Source organism: Ranitomeya variabilis, chromosome 1 (assembly GCF_051348905.1).
Source record: "Ranitomeya variabilis isolate aRanVar5 chromosome 1, aRanVar5.hap1, whole genome shotgun sequence".
Taxonomy (NCBI): domain Eukaryota; kingdom Metazoa; phylum Chordata; class Amphibia; order Anura; family Dendrobatidae; genus Ranitomeya; species Ranitomeya variabilis.
The window spans coordinates 24,250,525-24,269,462 of NC_135232.1; the positions used below are offsets into that span (position 1 = coordinate 24,250,525).

At 51.4% G+C, this 18,938-nt stretch overlaps 1 protein-coding gene across 2 annotated transcripts in view; it reads left to right on the plus strand.

Annotated features, from left to right (window-relative positions):
* Nucleotides 1-3,276: 3,276 nt before the first annotated feature.
* The window catches only part of MAP3K1 (mitogen-activated protein kinase kinase kinase 1), a 34,020-nt gene continuing 18,358 nt past the window's right edge, over nucleotides 3,277-18,938 (plus strand). For both annotated transcript variants that reach the window (XM_077281398.1, XM_077281399.1), the window contains exon 1: nucleotides 3,277-3,576. In XM_077281398.1, the coding sequence (XP_077137513.1) occupies nucleotides 3,320-3,576 (257 nt within the window). In that variant the 5' untranslated portion in view covers nucleotides 3,277-3,319. The remainder of the gene's footprint in view (nucleotides 3,577-18,938) is intronic.

Sequence of the window (18,938 nt, forward strand, 5' to 3'; positions counted from 1 at the left end):
CTGTATGACTTATTGGAGCACTGTGTGATTGTATTATAGGAGCATTGTATGACTGTTATTGGAGCACTGTATGATCGTATTATTGGAGCACTGAATGACTGTTATTGGAGCACTGAATGACTGTATTATAGGAGCATTGTATGATTGTATTATTGGAGCACTGTGTGATTGTATTATAGGAGCACTGTATGACTGTTATTGGAGCACTGTATGATCGTATTATTGGAGCACTGAATGACTGTTATTGGAGCACTGAATGACTGTATTATAGGAGCATTGTATGATTGTATTATTGGAGCACTGTGTGATTGTATTATAGGAGCACTGTATCACTATTATTAGAGCACTGTATGACTCTTATTGGAGCACTGTATGATTGTATTATTGGAGCACTGTATTATTGGAGCACTGTGTGATTGTATTATTGGAACTGTATTATTGGAGCACTGTGTGATTGTATTATAGGAGCACTGTATGACTATTATTGGAGCACTGTAAGACTATTATTGGAGAACTATATGACTGTATTATTGGAGCACTGTATGACTATTATTGGAGCACTGTAAGACTATTATTGGAGCATTGCGTGATTGTATTATTGGAGCACTGTATGTCTGCATTATTGGAGCACTGTATGATTGTATTATTGGAGCACTGTATGATTATATTATTGGAGCACTATATGAATGTATTATTGGAGTACTGTATAACTATCATAGGAGCACTGTATGATTGAATTATTGGAGCACCATATGATTGTATTATTGAAGCACTGTATGATAGTATTATTGGAGTACGGTATGACTATATTATAGGAGCACTGTATGATATTATTGGAGCACTGTATGATATTATTGGAGCACTGAATGACTATTATTGGAGCACTGAATGATTCTATTATTGGAGCTCCATGTGACTATTATTGGAGCATAGTAAGTTTATTATTGGAGATCTACTGTATATGATTGTACCAAGTGACTGCATTATTGAAGCAACATCTGACCATATTATTTATGTACTGTTGTTGCATTAGCATTCAATGCCCAAATAATACAATAATACGGTGCCCAAATAACATTATTTAGACTGAGGGGCGATCTAACAACCATGTATAAGTATATAAGGGGACAATACAAATATCTCTCCGAGGATCTGTTTATGCCAAGGAAGGTGACGGTCACAAGAGGGCTTCTCTGCGTCTGGAGAGGTATTTCCACCAACATAGAAGAGGATTTTTTACTGTTAGGGCAGTGAGAATCCGGAATTCCTTGCCTGAGGAGGTGGTGATGACGAACTCAGTCGAGGGTTTCAAGAGAGGCCTGGATGTCTTCCTGGAGGGTAACATAGTAACATAGTTAGTAAGGCCGAAAAAGACATTTGTCCATCCAGTTCAGCCTATATTCCATCATAATAAATCCCCAGATCTACGTCCTTCTACAGAACCTAATAATTGTATGATACAATATTGTTCTGCTCCAGGAAGACATCCAGGCCTCTCTTGAACCCCTCGACTGAGTTCGCCATCACCACCTCCTCAGGCAAGCAATTCCAGATTCTCACTGCCCTAACAGTAAAGAATCCTCTTCTATTTTGGTGGAAAAACCTTCTCTCCTCCAGACGCAGAGAATGCCCCTTGTGCCCGTCACCTTCCTTGGTATAAACAGATCCTCAGCGAGATATTTGTATTGTCCCCTTATATACTTATACATGGTTATTAGATCGCCCCTCAGTCGTCTTTTTTCTAGACTAAATAATCCTAATTTCGCTAATCTATCTGGGTATTGTAGTTCTCCCATCCCCTTTATTAATTTTGTTGCCCTCCTTTGTACTCTCTCTAGTTCCATTATATCCTTCCTGAGCACCGGTGCCCAAAACTGTACACAGTACTCCATGTGCGGTCTAACTAGGGATTTGTACAGAGGCAGTATAATGCTCTCATCATGTGTATCCAGACCTCTTTTAATGCACCCCATGATCCTGTTTGCCTTGGCAGCTGCTGCCTGGCACTGGCTGCTCCAGGTAAGTTTATCATTAACTAGGATCCCCAAGTCCTTCTCCCTGTCAGATTTACCCAGTGGTTTCCCGTTCAGTGTGTAATGGTGATATTGATTCCTTCTTCCCATGTGTATAACCTTACATTTATCATTGTTAAACCTCATCTGCCACCTTTCAGCCCAAGTTTCCAACTTATCCAGATCCATCTGTAGCAGAATACTATCTTCTCTTGTATTAACTGCTTTACATAGTTTTGTATCATCTGCAAATATCAATATTTTACTGTGTAAACCTTCTACCAGATCATTAATGAATATGTTGAAGAGAACAGGTCCCAACACCGACCCCTGCGGTACCTCACTGGTCATAGCGACCCAGTTAGAGACTATACCATTTATAACCACCCTCTGCGCCCTCCCCCCACTCCTCTGTCCCACACAGTGCGCCCTCTCCCCCGCACTTCTCTGCCCCGCACAGTGCGCCCTCTCCCCCGCACTTCTCTGCCCCGCACAGTGCGCCCTCTCCCCCGCACTCCTCGCCCCGCACAGTGCGCCCTCTCCCCCGCACTCCTCGCCCCGCACAGTGCGCCCTCTCCCCCGCACTCCTCGCCCCGCACAGTGCGCCCTCTCCCCCGCACTCCTCGCCCCGCACAGTGCGCCCTCTCCCCCGCACTCCTCGCCCCGCACAGTGCGCCCTCTCCCCCGCACTCCTCGCCCCGCACAGTGCGCCCTCTCCCCCGCACTCCTCGCCCCGCACAGTGCGCCCTCTCCCCCGCACTCCTCGCCCCGCACAGTGAGCCCTCTCCCCCGCACAGTGAGCCCTCTCCCCCGCACACTGCGCCCTCTCCCCCGCACTCCTCGCCCTCTCCTGTGCTCTGACCGACGCTGCTCTCCCAGGTAGCTCCGAGCTAGGCTCTGACCGTTTGAACTACGTGCCCGGCCTCATGTGGGCGGTAGAGGACACGCCCACGCACAGATTAAGTACTCTACGTAAGTCTCTACCTGTACTCTACTCATTTTACGTAAGATTGTGCGCGATTTGCGTAACACCGCAGCACAGGTGAACGGAGGATCCCCTACAGACATCCTCCTACCATAACCTGGCGGCTTTGTACTCCTCCGCCCACACCGGAACCCACGGAGCGATTCGGCGGGCCAGTGAGCTGGGCAGTGTTACCACTGAGAGCTCTACGCCATTTACGTACCTGGCCGATCCCAGGTTACGTAAACTGCGTCCATCCCAGTGGCCGCCCCTCGCTGACTTGTAGACTCCGCCCCCTTCTCCTGGGCGGCCCACACACGAATGTAAACCTGGCCCCAGGAAGATGGCGGCGGCGGCGGGGAGTCGGAGCTCGTCGTCCGGATTATCCGCAGCCGCGGGCGGCGTCACGACCCCCGGGAGTCCGGAGACGGGGCGGCTGCACGGCGGAGAGGCGGAAACCGGGGCCGGGGAGACCAGGGCGGATGACTGGAGGCGGAAGCAGCTGCGCAGAGTGCGGAGTGTGGATGTGGAGAAGGAGCCCGGGGAGCTGGAGCCCGGAGCCAGCGGCGAGGCCGGGGAGCCCGGGAGCCTGAGTGCCGGGTACGTGCGGACTACAGCGCCCAGCATGGCCCGCTCACAGGGGGAGAGGGCTGCTGCCGGTCAGTGAGTGGTCGGTGCATCCAGCGCTGCTGCCGGTCAGTGAGTGGTCGGTGCATCCAGCGCTGCTGCCGGTCAGTGAGTGGTCGGTGCATCCAGCGCTGCTGCCGGTCAGTGAGTGGTCGGTGCATCCAGAGCTTGTTCACAGCTGAGGGGCCGTTACAGTTGTGTCTGGTGCAGAGTGACACATTGTAACCAGTCAGCAGAGATCGGGGGGGATCCAAGCTCCGTTCGCTGCCAGCAAGCAGGCTGTGGTGTCCCTGCTGTGTGCGCCCTCGCTGCGGTGTCGTGTCATTGTGTAACCTCGGGGTCCACACATCAGACTGGAGGGTGGGCGACCAGGACGGGTCAGGATCTCTGCTTGCTGTGGGGCGAGGTGTCAGTATTGTTTCCATTCTTCTGGTTGTTCGCTAGAATGTTTTACACTGGTGCAATTGTGACAAAGCTTCAGCTGAGGCAGGAGGAGCTGTGTGCAGGGTCACGACTCTGAATGGAATCGACGGTGTTGTCGTTCACTGCCAGCAAGCAGACAGCGCGGTATTGGGGCCTGGCGTGCTGCAACTTTTACAAACTTCCCCAGTTTAATGGTGGTGTGGTCAGGTTACCTGCAGTCCTGTGTAACGGGTGGCGCGCGCTCCACTCTGCTACATGAGTATTTTTATCTTTATGGATACTTCTCACATTCCGTGTGCGGCCCCTCAGGGTGGTCTGCAGGGGACAACTGCAGGAGGTGAAGCCTCTGGAGCTGTCACTCATTGATGCCTGGTGACGATGGGGGGGACCACCGGGGCATGGTGACGACGGGGGGGACCACCGGGGCATGGTGACGACGGGGGGGGGACCACCGGGGCATGGTGACGACGGGGGGGGGACCACCGGGGCATGGTGACGACGGGGGGGGGGACCACCGGGGCATGGTGACGACGGGGGGGGGGGGACCACCGGGGCATGGTGACGACGGGGGGGGGGGACCACCGGGGCATGGTGACGACGGGGGGGGACCACCGGGGCATGGTGACGACGGGGGGGACCACCGGGGCATGGTGACGACGGGGGGGACCACCGGGGCATGGTGACGACGGGGGGGGACCACCGGGGCATGGTGACGACGGGGGGGGACCACCGGGGCATGGTGACGACGGGGGGGACCACCGGGGCATGGTGACGACGGGGGGGGGGGACCACCGGGGCATGGTGACGACGGGGGGGGGACCACCGGGGCATGGTGACGACGGGGGGGGGACCACCGGGGCATGGTGACGACGGGGGGGGGGGGACCACCGGGGCATGGTGACGACGGGGGGGGGGGACCACCGGGGCATGGTGACGAAGGGGGGGGGACCACCGGGGCATGGTGACGAAGGGGGGGGGACCACCGGGGCATGGTGACGAAGGGGGGGGGGGGACCACCGGGGCATGGTGACGACGGGGGGGGGACCACCGGGGCATGGTGACGACGGGGGGGGGACCACCGGGGCATGGTGACGACGGGGGGGGGGACCACCGGGGCATGGTGACGACGGGGGGGGGACCACCGGGGCATGGTGACGACGGGGGGGACCACCGGGGCATGGTGACGGGGCGCCATGTGCATGCCACTGGTTATACGGCCGCTGCCGTGTGTACCACCTGTAATGTCCTGGTGGAGAGGGGTGTAGGTTCTGGCTGTCTGGGTCCAGGTGGCCCGCTGCCCGGGTCATTGCTGCAGGCCGTGCTGCCCTCCTATATTGTGCATTCATTAATTAGGTAAATGCCTGCTGATGCCAGGCCGGGCACAGATGGACGGTGGCATTTCAGAGACATAACTGCTGCCGTCTGTTTACGGCTTGAATTCGTCTTTGTTTCGCCTCCCGTGGGGTCGGTTTGTGTGCGAGCCCCAGGTTGTAGCAGAGCGCTGGCAAGGAAAGAGTTAAGGGAGATCAAACCGTCCTTTTTTTTATCTGCTTTATGTGTAGCTGTGCAAACATTGGGGTCCCAGCAGCCTGTTCCTGTCACCCGCCTCCTCCTCTGCTGCACACAATGCTGCTCTGTCTGCGGCGGCGCTCTCCTGGAGACCTTACCTGTGCCTGGCGGCGGGGGGCAATGGCGGAGGGTGTGCAGGTAAGGCGTAGAATACCGCCACACCGTGCATGTTGTGATCAGGGGGATCTGTGCACTTGTGACACGTGTCGGACTGTGGCCCCTGGCTGAGACCTCGGGGACCCCGGTAGTATTGCTGTGTCTGGTTTACGTACACCCCTCCGTAGGCTTCTGTATACACATTGCTCCTATATACTGTGTGTGAAGCGTCACTGAACATAGCGGGATTACCAAGTAAACCTTTGTGCTCCCTCGGTATAACATGAGCTTTGCTTGTAGTGGGGGGCGGGTCGGATTTTGTGGTGTTTGTTCCTCTGTGTCTAACTTTAGGTGGTCTTTGGACCTGGGCTATGATTTATGTATTTGTTTTGTTTTTAACCCCCCCCCCCCCCCCCCCCTCGCTCGGTATAACATGAGCTTCATCCACAGTGTGGGGATTAGTTGTGTTTGGTTTCTCCCTGTCCTCACATATTGACAAGTATGTAGAAACCTTAGGTGGTCTTTGGACCTGGACTATGAAATGTTTTCCTTTTTGTTCCCCATTCCCCTCCTTGTAGCACCTGGTATAACATGAGCTTCACTGCAGTCCTGGACAGGTTAGCTTTAGTTGTATTTTTTTTCTTCTATATTTCTTTTATACGGTCGGCATATCTATATATACGTATGTGTGACACTACAAGTCCCAGCGTTCCATGTAAGGAGCATGCTGGGCTTTATAGTGTCGCTGCAGAGCTTCCAGTTCTGGTGTATATGATGCTCAGGCTATAAGGCTTCATCCACAATGTGATGGAACTAGCGGCCGCCCGCTGCATGCTCCATCGCAGAATGCTGCACACATTATATGCCAGCTGGAAACATTGCTCCATCGCCCGATAGCTGCTGCAGGGTCATCGGATGGGTGACTATTGGGGGTCACCGCAGCAGTGGGGTCGGGGGGAGGGCGTTTGCTTCTTTTCTTAGTATGTGGGGTGCACTGTTAGATGTGTGCATGGTGCTGCTGGCAGCCACAGCGCTCCGGTAAGTGCTGACTGTGCCTTTAAGTGCTCCCGGTATAGCCGAGCCTCCAATGGGGGGTGGTGATCCTTTAAACATATGTGTCAGGGCAGCGAGGGGGTCTCAAGACACTGACACAAGCTCAGGAAATGGCCCAGAGCTCGGCCCTCTTGCTGCACTTTTCTCCGCTTTTCCTCGGCCACTTTGTGTCGGAGTTCTCCTTAATCCCCTGAAATAAACCCGGACAGAAATAACATCTGAGCCATTAATAGGATGAGGGGATGAGCCAGAAAGCCAAATAGTGCGGCTCATTGTGTCTTACCAGAAAATCAGGGAGCCTTGTGTTATCCCCCCTTCCCGCTGGTGGTGGCCACGTCCTGGCTATTTATAGCCCCCTCTGTATCTGTGTCCCCAATGATGGCTATGTGGCTGTGCCCCTAGTGTTAGGTCAGGGTGCTCAGATATTGCAGGGTCTCATACACTGAATCCCCCCCTCCCCGCAGGGTTTTTTGCTTTTTCCGTTATTACGCTATGATTTCTCAATGCTGCAGAGTTCTGGAGACGTCTTCCCTACCATAGTGTGCTGTACAGACCCGGTGACGTCCTTTGGGCTGTCAGGAGGTCAGAGCAGCTGATCCGCAGCGTTCACCAATACAGTAGAGCTGCGGCTTTGCACAGGATTTATCGCAGTGCGATCTGCACCAAAGACCGGGGTAGATGCAGAGTTCATACTGTGAACTCGATGTCTGCGCTGATTTTTAGCGACCGGTTTGACATCAGTTGCAGAAAATCTGCCTGGTCTGAATATAGCAAATGTTCTAAACTTCTGCCTGCTGCCACCACTAGAGGGAGCTAATGTGTTCCAATGTCTGAAAATAGTTTTAAAAGTTTGGCCAAACTTTTTCTTTTTGGATAAAGCTAGGCGGCATTTCTGTGCTTTGTGCAATTCACTATGAATTATATTAATATGAATCTGTATGGATAGATGTTGCCAGTCGGTAACGAGTGTTGGGTGACGGCACTCAGATTTAGTTTTGGTGCCTCCTTCGCTCCATTTGTAGAATGAGTGTATTGGTGTAATGGTGCATGATGTAATGTTAATGGAAAATACATGGTCAATGTGCCCAGAAGAGGAGGGTCCCTGCACTGTCTCCCCCAGTAGATGTGTCTAGAAAAGGAGGGTCCCCGCAGTGTCGCCCCCCAGTAGATGTGTCCAGAAGAGGAGGGTCCCTGCACTGTCTCCCCCAGTAGATGTCTAGAAAAGGAGGGTCCCTGCACTCTTGCCCCCAGTAGATGTGTCCAGAAGAGGAGGGTCCCTGCAGTGTCACCCTCAGTAGATGTCCAGAAGAGGAGGGTCCCCGCAGTGTCGCCCTCAGTAGATGTCCAGAAGAGGAGGGTCCCCACAGTGTCGCCCCCAGTAGATGTCCAGAAGAGGAGGGTCCCCGCAGTATCGCCCCCAGTAGATGTCCAGAAGAGGAGGGTCCCTGCAGTGTTTCTCCCCGTAGATGTGTCCAGAAGAGGAGGGTCCCCGCAGTGTCGCCCTCAGTAGATGTGCCCAGAAGAGGAGGGTCCCCGCAGTGTTTCTCCCGTAGATGTGTCCAGAAGAGGAGGGTCCCCCGCAGTGTTTCTCCACGTAGATGTGCCCAGAAGAGGAGGGTCCCCGCAGTGTCGCCCTCAGTAGATGTGTCCAGAAGAGGAGGGTCCCCGCAGTGTTTCTCCCCGTAGATGTGTCCAGAAGAGGAGGGTCCCCCGCAGTGTTTCTCCACGTAGATGTGTCCAGAAGAGGAGGGTCCCCGCACTGTTTCTCCCCGTAGATGTGCCCAGAAGAGGAGGGTCCCCGCAGTGTCGCCCTCAGTAGATGTGCCCAGAAGAGGAGGGTCCCCCGCAGTGTTTCTCCACGTAGATGTGTCCAGAAGAGGAGGGTCCCCGCAGTGTCGCCCTCAGTAGATGTGCCCAGAAGAGGAGGGTCCCCGCAGTGTCGCCCTCAGTAGATGTGCCCAGAGGAGGAGGGTCCCCCGCACTGTTTCTCCACGTAGATGTGTCCAGAAGAGGAGGGTCCCCGCACTGTTTCTCCACGTAGATGTGTCCAGAAGAGGAGGGTCCCCGCACTGTTTCTCCCCGTAGATGTGCCCAGAAGAGGAGGGTCCCCGCAGTGTCGCCCTCAGTAGATGTGCCCAGAAGAGGAGGGTCCCCCGCACTGTTTCTCCCCGTAGATGTGCCCAGAAGAGGAGGGTCCCCGCAGTGTCGCCCTCAGTAGATGTGCCCAGAAGAGGAGGGTCCCCGCAGTGTCGCCCTCAGTAGATGTGCCCAGAAGAGGAGGGTCCCCGCAGTGTCGCCCTCAGTAGATGTGCCCAGAAGAGGAGGGTCCCCGCAGTGTTTCTCCCCGTAGATGTGTCTAGAAGAGGAGGGTTTCCGCAGTGTTTTTATGTGGTCCCAATGATAAACACCCCCCCACCCCATCCCTTCACCCAGTGCATGTGGAGGAGTTTTTGGAAAATTGTCTGACGTGCCGCACCCACCGCGATATAAATAATGTTTCTCATTGTCAGGAGGCAGCGCAGCAGAACCGAGAGTCACAATCCATACATGAATAGGGCAGGAATTCAGCCTCGGTCGTGGCCTTCAGAACCGTCCACAGGATGGCACCCGGCATTATTATAGATATGGAGGGAAATGAATGATGTTTGTGAGCTGAGCGGCACATCGGAACACTCCAACTGCGCCCACAGACGTGCTATTCAGGCCTCTAGGGAAGCGGTCAGTGTGGCTGCGCAGCGGAGCAGGATGTGTTGCCATCGGGCAGGTAGCACGGACTCTGGGAGAGAAGAGTGTTTGGGCTTTATGTACAGTCGTGGCCAAAAGTTTTCACCTTTTGTCTCTTCAATGTTTTTCGGATGTTTCTACAGTTACTTACGATTATCAACATTTTATAAGATTTTACACTTCTATTTACAAATGCATGAAGTTTTTGTAAAGACTCAAAAGTCTGGAGAATAAGGCCCCATACACACGTTCAGGAATTGATGCAGAAAATTCCTGTGAAAATCCGGACATTTCTGCCAGATTTCCGCATAAAAACCGCATGCGTTTTTTTGCGCGTTTTTTGCGCGTTTTTGACGCGGTTTTGACGCGGTTTTGACGCGTTTTTGACGCGGTTTTTCCCAAACATTTCCCAATGCATTAGACAGTGGGAAAACCGCGAAAAAACCGCAAAATTAATGAGCATGTCCGGTTTTTTACTGCAATGCGTTTTTCATGCGGAAAAACGCACATCATGTGCACAGAAAGTGCGGATTTCATTAAAAATGATAGGATGCTTAATGTATGCAGATTATTTGCGGTTTTATAGCGTTTTTATAGCGCAAAAACGCTAAAAAACCGCAAATAATCTGCACTGTGTGCACATAGCCTAAGGCTATGTGCACACGTTGCGGATTAGGCTTAGGAATTTCTGGTGCTTATTCTGCCTTTCCTGGCAGAAAACACAGCTGCGGATTTATCGCGTTTTTTGTGCGGTTTTGCTGCGGTTTTCTTGCGGATTTGCTGCGGTTTTTACCCCTGCAGTTTTCTATAATGGAATGGGTACAAAAACGTTGCAGATTCACAAAAAAGAAGTGACATGCTACTTCTTTTAATCCGCAGTGTTTCCGCACTGGATTTTCCGCAAAGTGTGCACAGCATTTTTTTTTTTCTCATTGATTTACTTTGTACTGTAAATCAGTTGCGGATCTGCAGCGTTTCTGCGCCTCAAAAAACGCTGCGGATCCACAGAGAATCCGCAACGTGTGCACATACCCTAAGGGATAGCGCAAGAAATATTGAGGCTTCACAGAAACTTCATGGCTTTATCGCTATGAGCCTACGTTGCGGATTCGTGTGCAGATATTTCCGCACCGTTTTTGCAAAATCAACAGGTAAAACGCACTGCTTATTTACCACGGATTTACAGCATTTTTTGTGCGGATTCCACCTGCGGTTTTACACCTGTGGATTCCTATACAGGAACAGGTGTAAAACGCTGCGGAATCCACACAAAGAATTGGCATGCTGCGGAAAATACAACGCAGCATTTCCATGCGGTATTTTCTGCAGCATGTGCACTGCGGATTTGGTTTTCCATAGGTTTACATGGTGCTGTAAACTCATGGAAAACTGCTGAGAATCCGCACTGTGTGCACATACCCTAGAAGTGTAAAAAAAAAAAAGTTTAACATTGTACTTCAGTAACCAGAGAAACATCCAACTAAAAGGACAAAATTATGAAAGCCAAAACTTTTGGCCACAGTCACACTATATGGCTGCCGTGTGATTTCCGGGGCGGCCTCGTACAGCTGCAGGAGGCGCTGACCGCTGCCGGCTCGGCTTCCTGTGTGGGTTTTGGTGCAGCGTATCCTCTTGTCATAAGACGTTCCCGTCCTCATCTGTTGATCAGAATGGGGCATCCTGTAATGCAGTGTTCCCCAACTCCGGTCCTCAAGAGCCACGAACAGGTCATGTCTTCAGGATTTCCTTAGTATTGCACAGGTGATAATTGCATCACCTGCACAGGCAATAATTCCATCACCTGTGCAATACTAAGGAAATCCTGAAGACATGACCTGTTGGTGGCTCTTGAGGACCGGAGTTGGGGAACACTGCTGTAATGGATGGGTGCTGGCGGAGCCTGGATCCACGTCCTGCTAACCAGTGCTACCGGGAAGTGACAGCCCGCCGCAGCGCTGGGAGTCTGTTAATAGATCAGGGAGTCGCGGGTGCATGCCTGGAATATTTGGTTGCTGTCCCAGTTTCAGCACCGGGACCCGAAACTGACCTCGAGGTTATGTAAAGTTGATTAGTCCGTCAGTGTTCAGCACCTAACCAGGTGCTGGACTCCTTCCAGGAGAGAAATGCGAGGGCGTCCGGCAGCCCCGGGGGGCAGCTTGTGCTTTCTCTGAATGTAAAAGTCACTGGCCGATGACCTCCTGAAGCTGCCTTCATCTCTCCGGTAAGATGGCCTGGGAATCTGCACGCTGCGCCCATAGCCGCAGTCACCCCTCTATCGGGGGGCCGCCTCACTAAAGAGGATGATGGCAACTTAATTAGTTTAATTTCCTCACCATTTTCAAGACCTCTGCTTGCCGTCGGTGAAAGTAACACTTCTGTTCATTCAGAGGCATAACCCTGGACATAACTGGTCCTGTTCTCAGTGGATACATTTTATCCAGTGTAGATAATGCTCTGTGAGCGAAATGTAGCAACTGCACAGATCTCTGCTGGGTTGTAACAAAGGGCGAGCTGCCCACACACCCTGGATAGCGGGCAGGTCATCCCCTTTTGAGCAAGACATGGCCGGACCCTCTGTGCCCCACAATGTAGACTTTTATTGTTTGTCCTGGTCGCATTATGGCCACTTGTGACATATTGGCACTTCACTGCTCTTCATGGATTACTTGGTGACCGCTGTGGCCAGTCATCATAGATCATAGGTCATCTGTAGCGCGTAGAGCGGGAAGATTGAGCTTTTTCCGAACTACATACTACCTCTGAAGAAGAAAGGCTCAGGGCTATGGTAGATGACCGACCAACCCGCCACATTCACTGACTTCACCCAACTTTAGTGTTGCTTTATTTCCTGAGAGCATTATGGTGCTTGTAGTTTTGCACAGGCTGGAGAGCCACTGCCTAATTTCTCGCCTTATGGATCATTGCTTCAGCTCATGTAGGACCAAACCCCCCCCATCCCCGTTCCCTATAATGTCTGTCTCCTATGGCCATATCGGGGAAGGGTCCTCCTTCCAGATATTGGAGACCCTTCATAGTGTGCACTGACTATGCTCCCGGTCTGTAGTAGAGCCATGTATTAGCTAAGCATGTGCCAGCAGGAATGCCCCCTGGCAGCGCTGTTGCAGGGACACCTGGTTTGGGACTTAAGTCCATGCCTGGCATCTGCAGCACAGTAATACTTCTGGCAACGTGTCGGTCACCGTGCTTCGGCCATGTCCTCGTGTGCCCGCTGCACATTTACATGGATGCTTCCACTTGGATTCTCTGGTTTGTTTGCAGCGATGCGCGTGACGTCCTCTTGTGATTCTGCCGCTCTGGCTGCAGCTCAGACATGTGAGACCCCCGCATGGTGAGACCCTCCATATATGAGCCTCTGACATTATCTCAGAATTCAGCAAGGGAAGTGTATGAGCATGCGTCTTCTAAATGGGATCATCCATGTAATATATGTCTGTGGTCAGGTTCTGAGCGAAGACCCCACTCACATCCTGTAGTAGGGTATATGGACGGGGGGTCCGTGCCTTTTGTGGTTAGGATATATAAAGAGAATTTATTCTTGGTAGCCGAGTGCAAAACTTGGATCAAAATGTGTCACTCGTGTCTATTCTTAATGCAGAAGGGACGTTATTAGCGTTAATGAGCCTCTTGCCCCATGCCAGGGGTCTGTCCTGGGAGCGGGGTCACTTCAAGACTCCTATATACGGGTGGGCTCCATGAGAAGCTTATAAGGGAGCTCCTATAGATCCCGAGATAAGACATGTAGTGTGTTCTCTTCACGTGTAGATAAGGACGTGCTTGACGTTCAGTCATTTGTGAAGTAACAGGATTTACTTTCCTACCGAGTTTGCAGCGCGGTTAAGCTGTACGATTACGGTGACGCCGGCGGACGTGTGACCAGAGACCTAAAATGTCACTTGCTCCAAGCATGTGACTTCCCGAGCCTTCTGTCAACAAGCGTAGGGGGTTTCCTTCTCCTGGGGCGGCGAAGTGTGCGACAGAAGAGGAAGGGGCTCCCAAATGTGGGAGATGTCATGCAGCCTGACGACATATGAGGTGACCCGCAGAGACATCCCTGAATATGATCTATCTGACTGTTTCTCATTGGAATATATAATGAAGAGGGGGGACGGCGCCACAAATAAGCCTACAAGGCAGTGGTGTCTTACTGGTGCTGACATGGCAGGAATCTGGCACTGCTGTTACTTTGGCTGAGAAATACAGTGGCTTGCGAAAGTATTCACCCATCTTGTGATATTACAAACTGTGTCAATATTTTTGTAATCCGACTTGTCTGTGATGCATTTGCACTAAATAGTCTTAAGTTGGTGAAGTGAGAAAAATATAGGCATAAATTAAATTTATGGGATCAAATAACTAAAAATTGGCATGTGCATATGTGTTCACCCCGTTTGCGAAGAAGCCCCTAAAAATTTCTGGTGCAAGCATTTCCCTTCATAAGCCCCATGCTTTGTGACAGGATGTCCCCTGTGTGCAATCTAAGTGTCACATGTCTGTCACTATATACACTTAACTTTTTCTGAAAGGCCACAGAGGCTGCAACACCATTACCTAGAGGCTCCACTAACCAGACACCATGAAGACCAAGGAGATCTCCAGACAAGACCACGAAAACCAAGGAGATCTCCAGACAAGACCATGAGGACCAAGGAGATCTCCAGACAAGACCATGAGGACCAAGGAGATCTCCAGACAAGACCATGAGGACCAAGGAGATCTCCAGACAAGACCATGAGGACCAAGGAGATCTCCAGACAAGACCATGAAGACCAAGGAGATCTCCAGACAAGACCATGAAGACCAAGGAGATCTCCAGACAAGTCAGGGACAAAGTTATTCAGAAGCACAAGTCAGGGTTGGGTTATTAAAATAAAAATATCCCAGTCTCTGATGATCCCTCGGACCACGATCAAATCCCTTATCATCAAATGGAAAGAACATGGTACCAAAACAAACCTGCCAAGAGAGGGCTCTCGCCAAAACTCACAGCCCGGCACGTAGGGCATTAATCAGAGAGGCAGCACAAAGACCAAAGGTAACCCTGAAAGAACTGCAGAGTTCACAGGCAGAGACTGGAGTATCTGTCCATAAGACCACAATAAGCCATACACTCCACAGAGGTGGCCTTTATAGAGTGAGCAGAATAAAAGCCTTAATTTACTCAAATTGTAAGGCTTGTTATCAGTTTGCCAAAACACATGTGGGAAACTCCCCAAATGTACGGAGGAAGGTTCTGTGAACAGATGAGACAAAAATTGAACTTTTTGACCACCAAGGTAAACGCTATGTCTGGTGCCAAACCAACACAGCTCATCACCCCAAGAACACCATCCCCACAGTGAAACATGGTGGTGGCAGTATCATGCTGTGAGGATGTTTGTTGGCAGCAGGGACAGGGAAAATTGTCCGAGTCAAGGGGAAGATAGATGGTGCGACATACAGGGATATTCTAGAGCAAAACCTGTTTGTCAGTGATTTGAGACTGGGACGGAGATTCACCTTCCAACAACACACTGACCCAAAGCATACTGCTAAAGCAACACTCGAGTAGTGTAAGGGGAAGCATGTAAATGTTTAGGAGCGGCCGAGTCAAAGCCCGGACCTTAATGCAATGGAGAATCTGTGGTCAGACTTGAAGATTGCAGTTCTCCAGAGGAAACCATCTAACGTCAAGAAGCTGGAGCAGTTATGCGTTGAAGAATGGGCAAAAATCCCTGTAGAAAGCTCAGAGACTTAACCAAAGTGACTTGCAGCTGTAATTGCTACAAAAGGAGGCTCTACAAAATACTGACTTTAGGTTGGGTGAATAGTCATGCACGCTGAAGTTTTCAGTTTTGTCCTATTTGTTTGCCTAATGTTCCCAGTTGTCGGCATGTTCTTTACATGAACTGATGCTAACCCTAAAAACCAGTGAAATTCCAGGTTGTGAGGTAGCAAAACATGGAAAATGCCAAGGGGGTGAATACTTTCGCAAGCTACTGGAACACAACTGTGAACACGGCCAGAGCTGTACGTGAAAATGCTAGTGTAACAAAGCAAAGGGCACATGACTAATCCATTGTAACCGGTGCAAAGTATACAAGCAGTTCCACGCCATTGTCTGACTTTGCATCACGTCTTGGTCGGTGCCAAAGTTTTGCCACATGTTTTATTATAATTCTATTTTCCTTTTTGTCATGTCTCATCTACTGTCAAGAGGGAGCTAAAAAGTGTGTGAGACACATAATAAATGTGGTACAAGGCACAGGAGGCAGTTGTTGGTTTTTTGTTTTTTATTAAGTGAATTGAACCAGAATTTTTTTCCAGCTTTTCTAATATTCCTATGGCTCCATGTGGGTGCGAGACCCCGCGCCCCTCACCGTACTAACAGCAACCATCCTGATCAGCAGGCTGCCATCCCAATATTATCGGAGTTCCTGCTGTGAATTCCTGCCCAGCCTTCTCCTATATGTGGCCGAACGCCCCCTGCTAACACTCAGCGCCACTTATGGCGACTCTCACAAGTTGTCTGTTTGAAAAGTTTCTTATCCAGAAATCTGGAACTGGGCACAACGTGGAATTTCAGTGGGGCTTGCTAATCATTTTTTTTTGTTAAGCTTCTTGCTGGAAATCCTGAGCCTGCAGCGATAGAGGAGCGGTGCGAGATATCACAGGTCACAAGGAAATGTCTGCGGCTCTGAGATACGGACGACGAGCGAGCGGGGAAGTAACGCCACCCTCGTTGCTTTGCCCTCTTGCCCCCTCCTGCTTTAGGGACGTATTTTTAATTTGCCCTTTAGTCAGAGTCGCTCCGGATCAGACCCCATTTGACTGTTTTGTGTTGCAGATTCCTGGCTTTAGCTGATGTTTCAGGGCTCTGGGAAAGCTGTGTGACTGATTCTATTCAGAAGGCCTTAAATTTTGGGGGCTGTTTCTAGACTTTTCTGATTCTGGCTGAGATGGGTCACTTTAAAGCCATTCTGCGATTTCTAGAACGGGGGCGACTGGCAGGAGCCGTAAAAGTGGTGGCTGAATAGTGAGAATTGTACGCAGACTCTTCGCTGGCCACTGCTGCCTCCCCTGACGTTCAGGGAGACTGATGTGCGGTGACAGCTGTCAGGGTTTGTAGGATGGACAAATCCCAACCTATGGTTTGTGTGGGATGGTGAGACATCATTGACCTGACATTACGGCCCCTTGGGCTTCAGAGCCCCTCCTAAGGCAGATCGGCTACACGCTGCCCGTTCATTATCACTGGCCATGCATGTGAGAGGAAAAAAAACAAAAATCTGCCAGTCCTTAAAGGAGTTACCCGGGGTCGGCTCGGTCGGAATCAGCCATGTTTTTCTGATCTGCACACCCTCTTTAAGCAATGGTTGATTGCAGATTATGAAACTGCAAAGCTGGAAAGATGTTGGGTCATGCCCAGTCACGAGTGGGATTTCGTTATTACCATGATTACTATGAAGCATTGATTCTACAAGATGGGGGGAGGTGTAGTAGAGGCACTTGGGGAAACCCTGCGGCTGACCCCTCTAGTCACGTGATCCAAGTTCTGTCCATACACGGAGGGATCATCTTCCTTCTGTGCCATTTCTGCAGCAATCAGCAGCCTAAACCTCTGCCCTATAAATATGACTTTGCTCCATGTGACTGGTGATTCCTTATGGTAATGAGGGCGCCATTAAACTGTGTGCGCTACTGATCACCAGCGAGAGACCAGGAGGTACGTGACTCCACCCAGAGCATGATGGGACCGCCGCACTGCACATCCCAGCATGCTCATATATTGCGCCGTCTCGCCACCTTTCTGCTTGCTCAGCGATTCCGTCGGTTTTCTTGCCCTCGCCTTCTTTCATTATTAGTGTGTCCCGTTCGTGAACTTACAATTTGCTTTTGTTTTTTGTCCCTTTTTCTTCCCTCTTCACCTGGAGGTTGACGAAGACTGCGCAGGCTCAGGTCGGAGGCGCTGCATGTTCCCAGCCAAAGTTTCCATTTGTGTGTTGTTTTTTTTCCCTTATTTGTTTGCAAGAATGGGCCTTTGTGCGTCGCGGTCCGTAAGGGGAAGCCCTATTGTAAGTGTCTTCTGCTGCAAAGGTCACAAATGGAAAATCTCTGAAAAGACAGCAGCCTAAGAGGAAACTGGAGATTAGTAGTGCGACTTAAGACTTGAAAGACGAAAAGGCAGGTCAGGGGGTGGGAAAAGAGGAGAGCGCCCCGGCCGGGCGCAGGACTCCACGGATCTGGCTGATTAAGGAGCGGTGCATGAGTTAAGAGCAACAGAAAGGATCAAACACTAAAGCCCTGACCACCTGCAATTAGAATTCCTTTGTGAAGGTTCAAGACTACTTCAAACAGGATTTTTTTTTTTTTTTTTTTAGCCAATTTAAAGCCTGAGGTTCTGCGTTAACCTCTGCGCCGCCGGCGGAGCCAACGCTTTGTCTCTCCACCATCAACGGCTCAATTAAAACTCCTTGTATAGTAATTTTCCTGGAGGATAAGTCAGGTTCCCTCTTGTGTACGAGCCTCATTAGTTAGTGCACCCTCCCACCCCCCACCCCCCCAAAAAAAATTTAGTCCATGGTGGCCTTTCTTGTTTACAGCGTGCCCCAAATGCAAGTTGTCACGTCATAATGCTGCGTCAACACCACCGCCACCTGTAGCCCCTGCTCTGCGGGGTCCTGCGCTCCTCTGCGGGGTCCTGCGCTCCTCTGCGGGGTCCTGCGCTCCTCTGCGGGGTCCTGCGCTCCTCTGCGGCGTCCTGCGCTCTCTGCGGCATCCTGCACGCTGTCCCTCCACCTCAGACACAACCCCCATCCTACCAGAGCCATTTTATTTCCTCAGTTTATCGAAATCTCGACACCGTTCCCATCTGCATGAGGCGAACAAAAGGGCTTTGTGTGGAGAGAGAAAGTAAATTGTGCTCCTGTCACCTGAGAGGACGGAGCCTTCTCCATTATTCTCCAGGTCCTCACATCGCCTTTTTCTTTTTCCTGTTGAAGTTGCAAAATGTCTGCTCAGCCTCTGTTCTCACCGTCTCAATTTCTTTGTCTTGTCATGCATTCACTCTTCTTTGATTGGCCTTGGCGGGTGTGCCCCCTCAAATGTTTGGCCTCAATATGCATACCATACATGCGCACCCCCTTGACTGCTTGTCTCATGTTTGTGTGCATGCTTGTGCGCCCCACTTGGCGGACATGCTTGTGTGTACATACTACTCAGCGGGCTTGCCTGTATACCTGCGGACTTGCTTCTGCGTCCCGCTCGACAGGCGTGCTTGCGTTTTTACCTGCACAACCCACTCGGCAGGCTGGCGTGCGTGTGTGTGCGCCCCGTTCGGCAGGCTGGCGTGTGTGTGCGCCCCGTTCGGCAGGCTGGCGTGTGTGTGCGCCCCGTTCGGCAGGCTGGCGTGTGTGTGCGCCCCGTTCGGCAGGCTGGCGTGCGTGTGTGTGCGCCCCGTTCGGCAGGCTGGC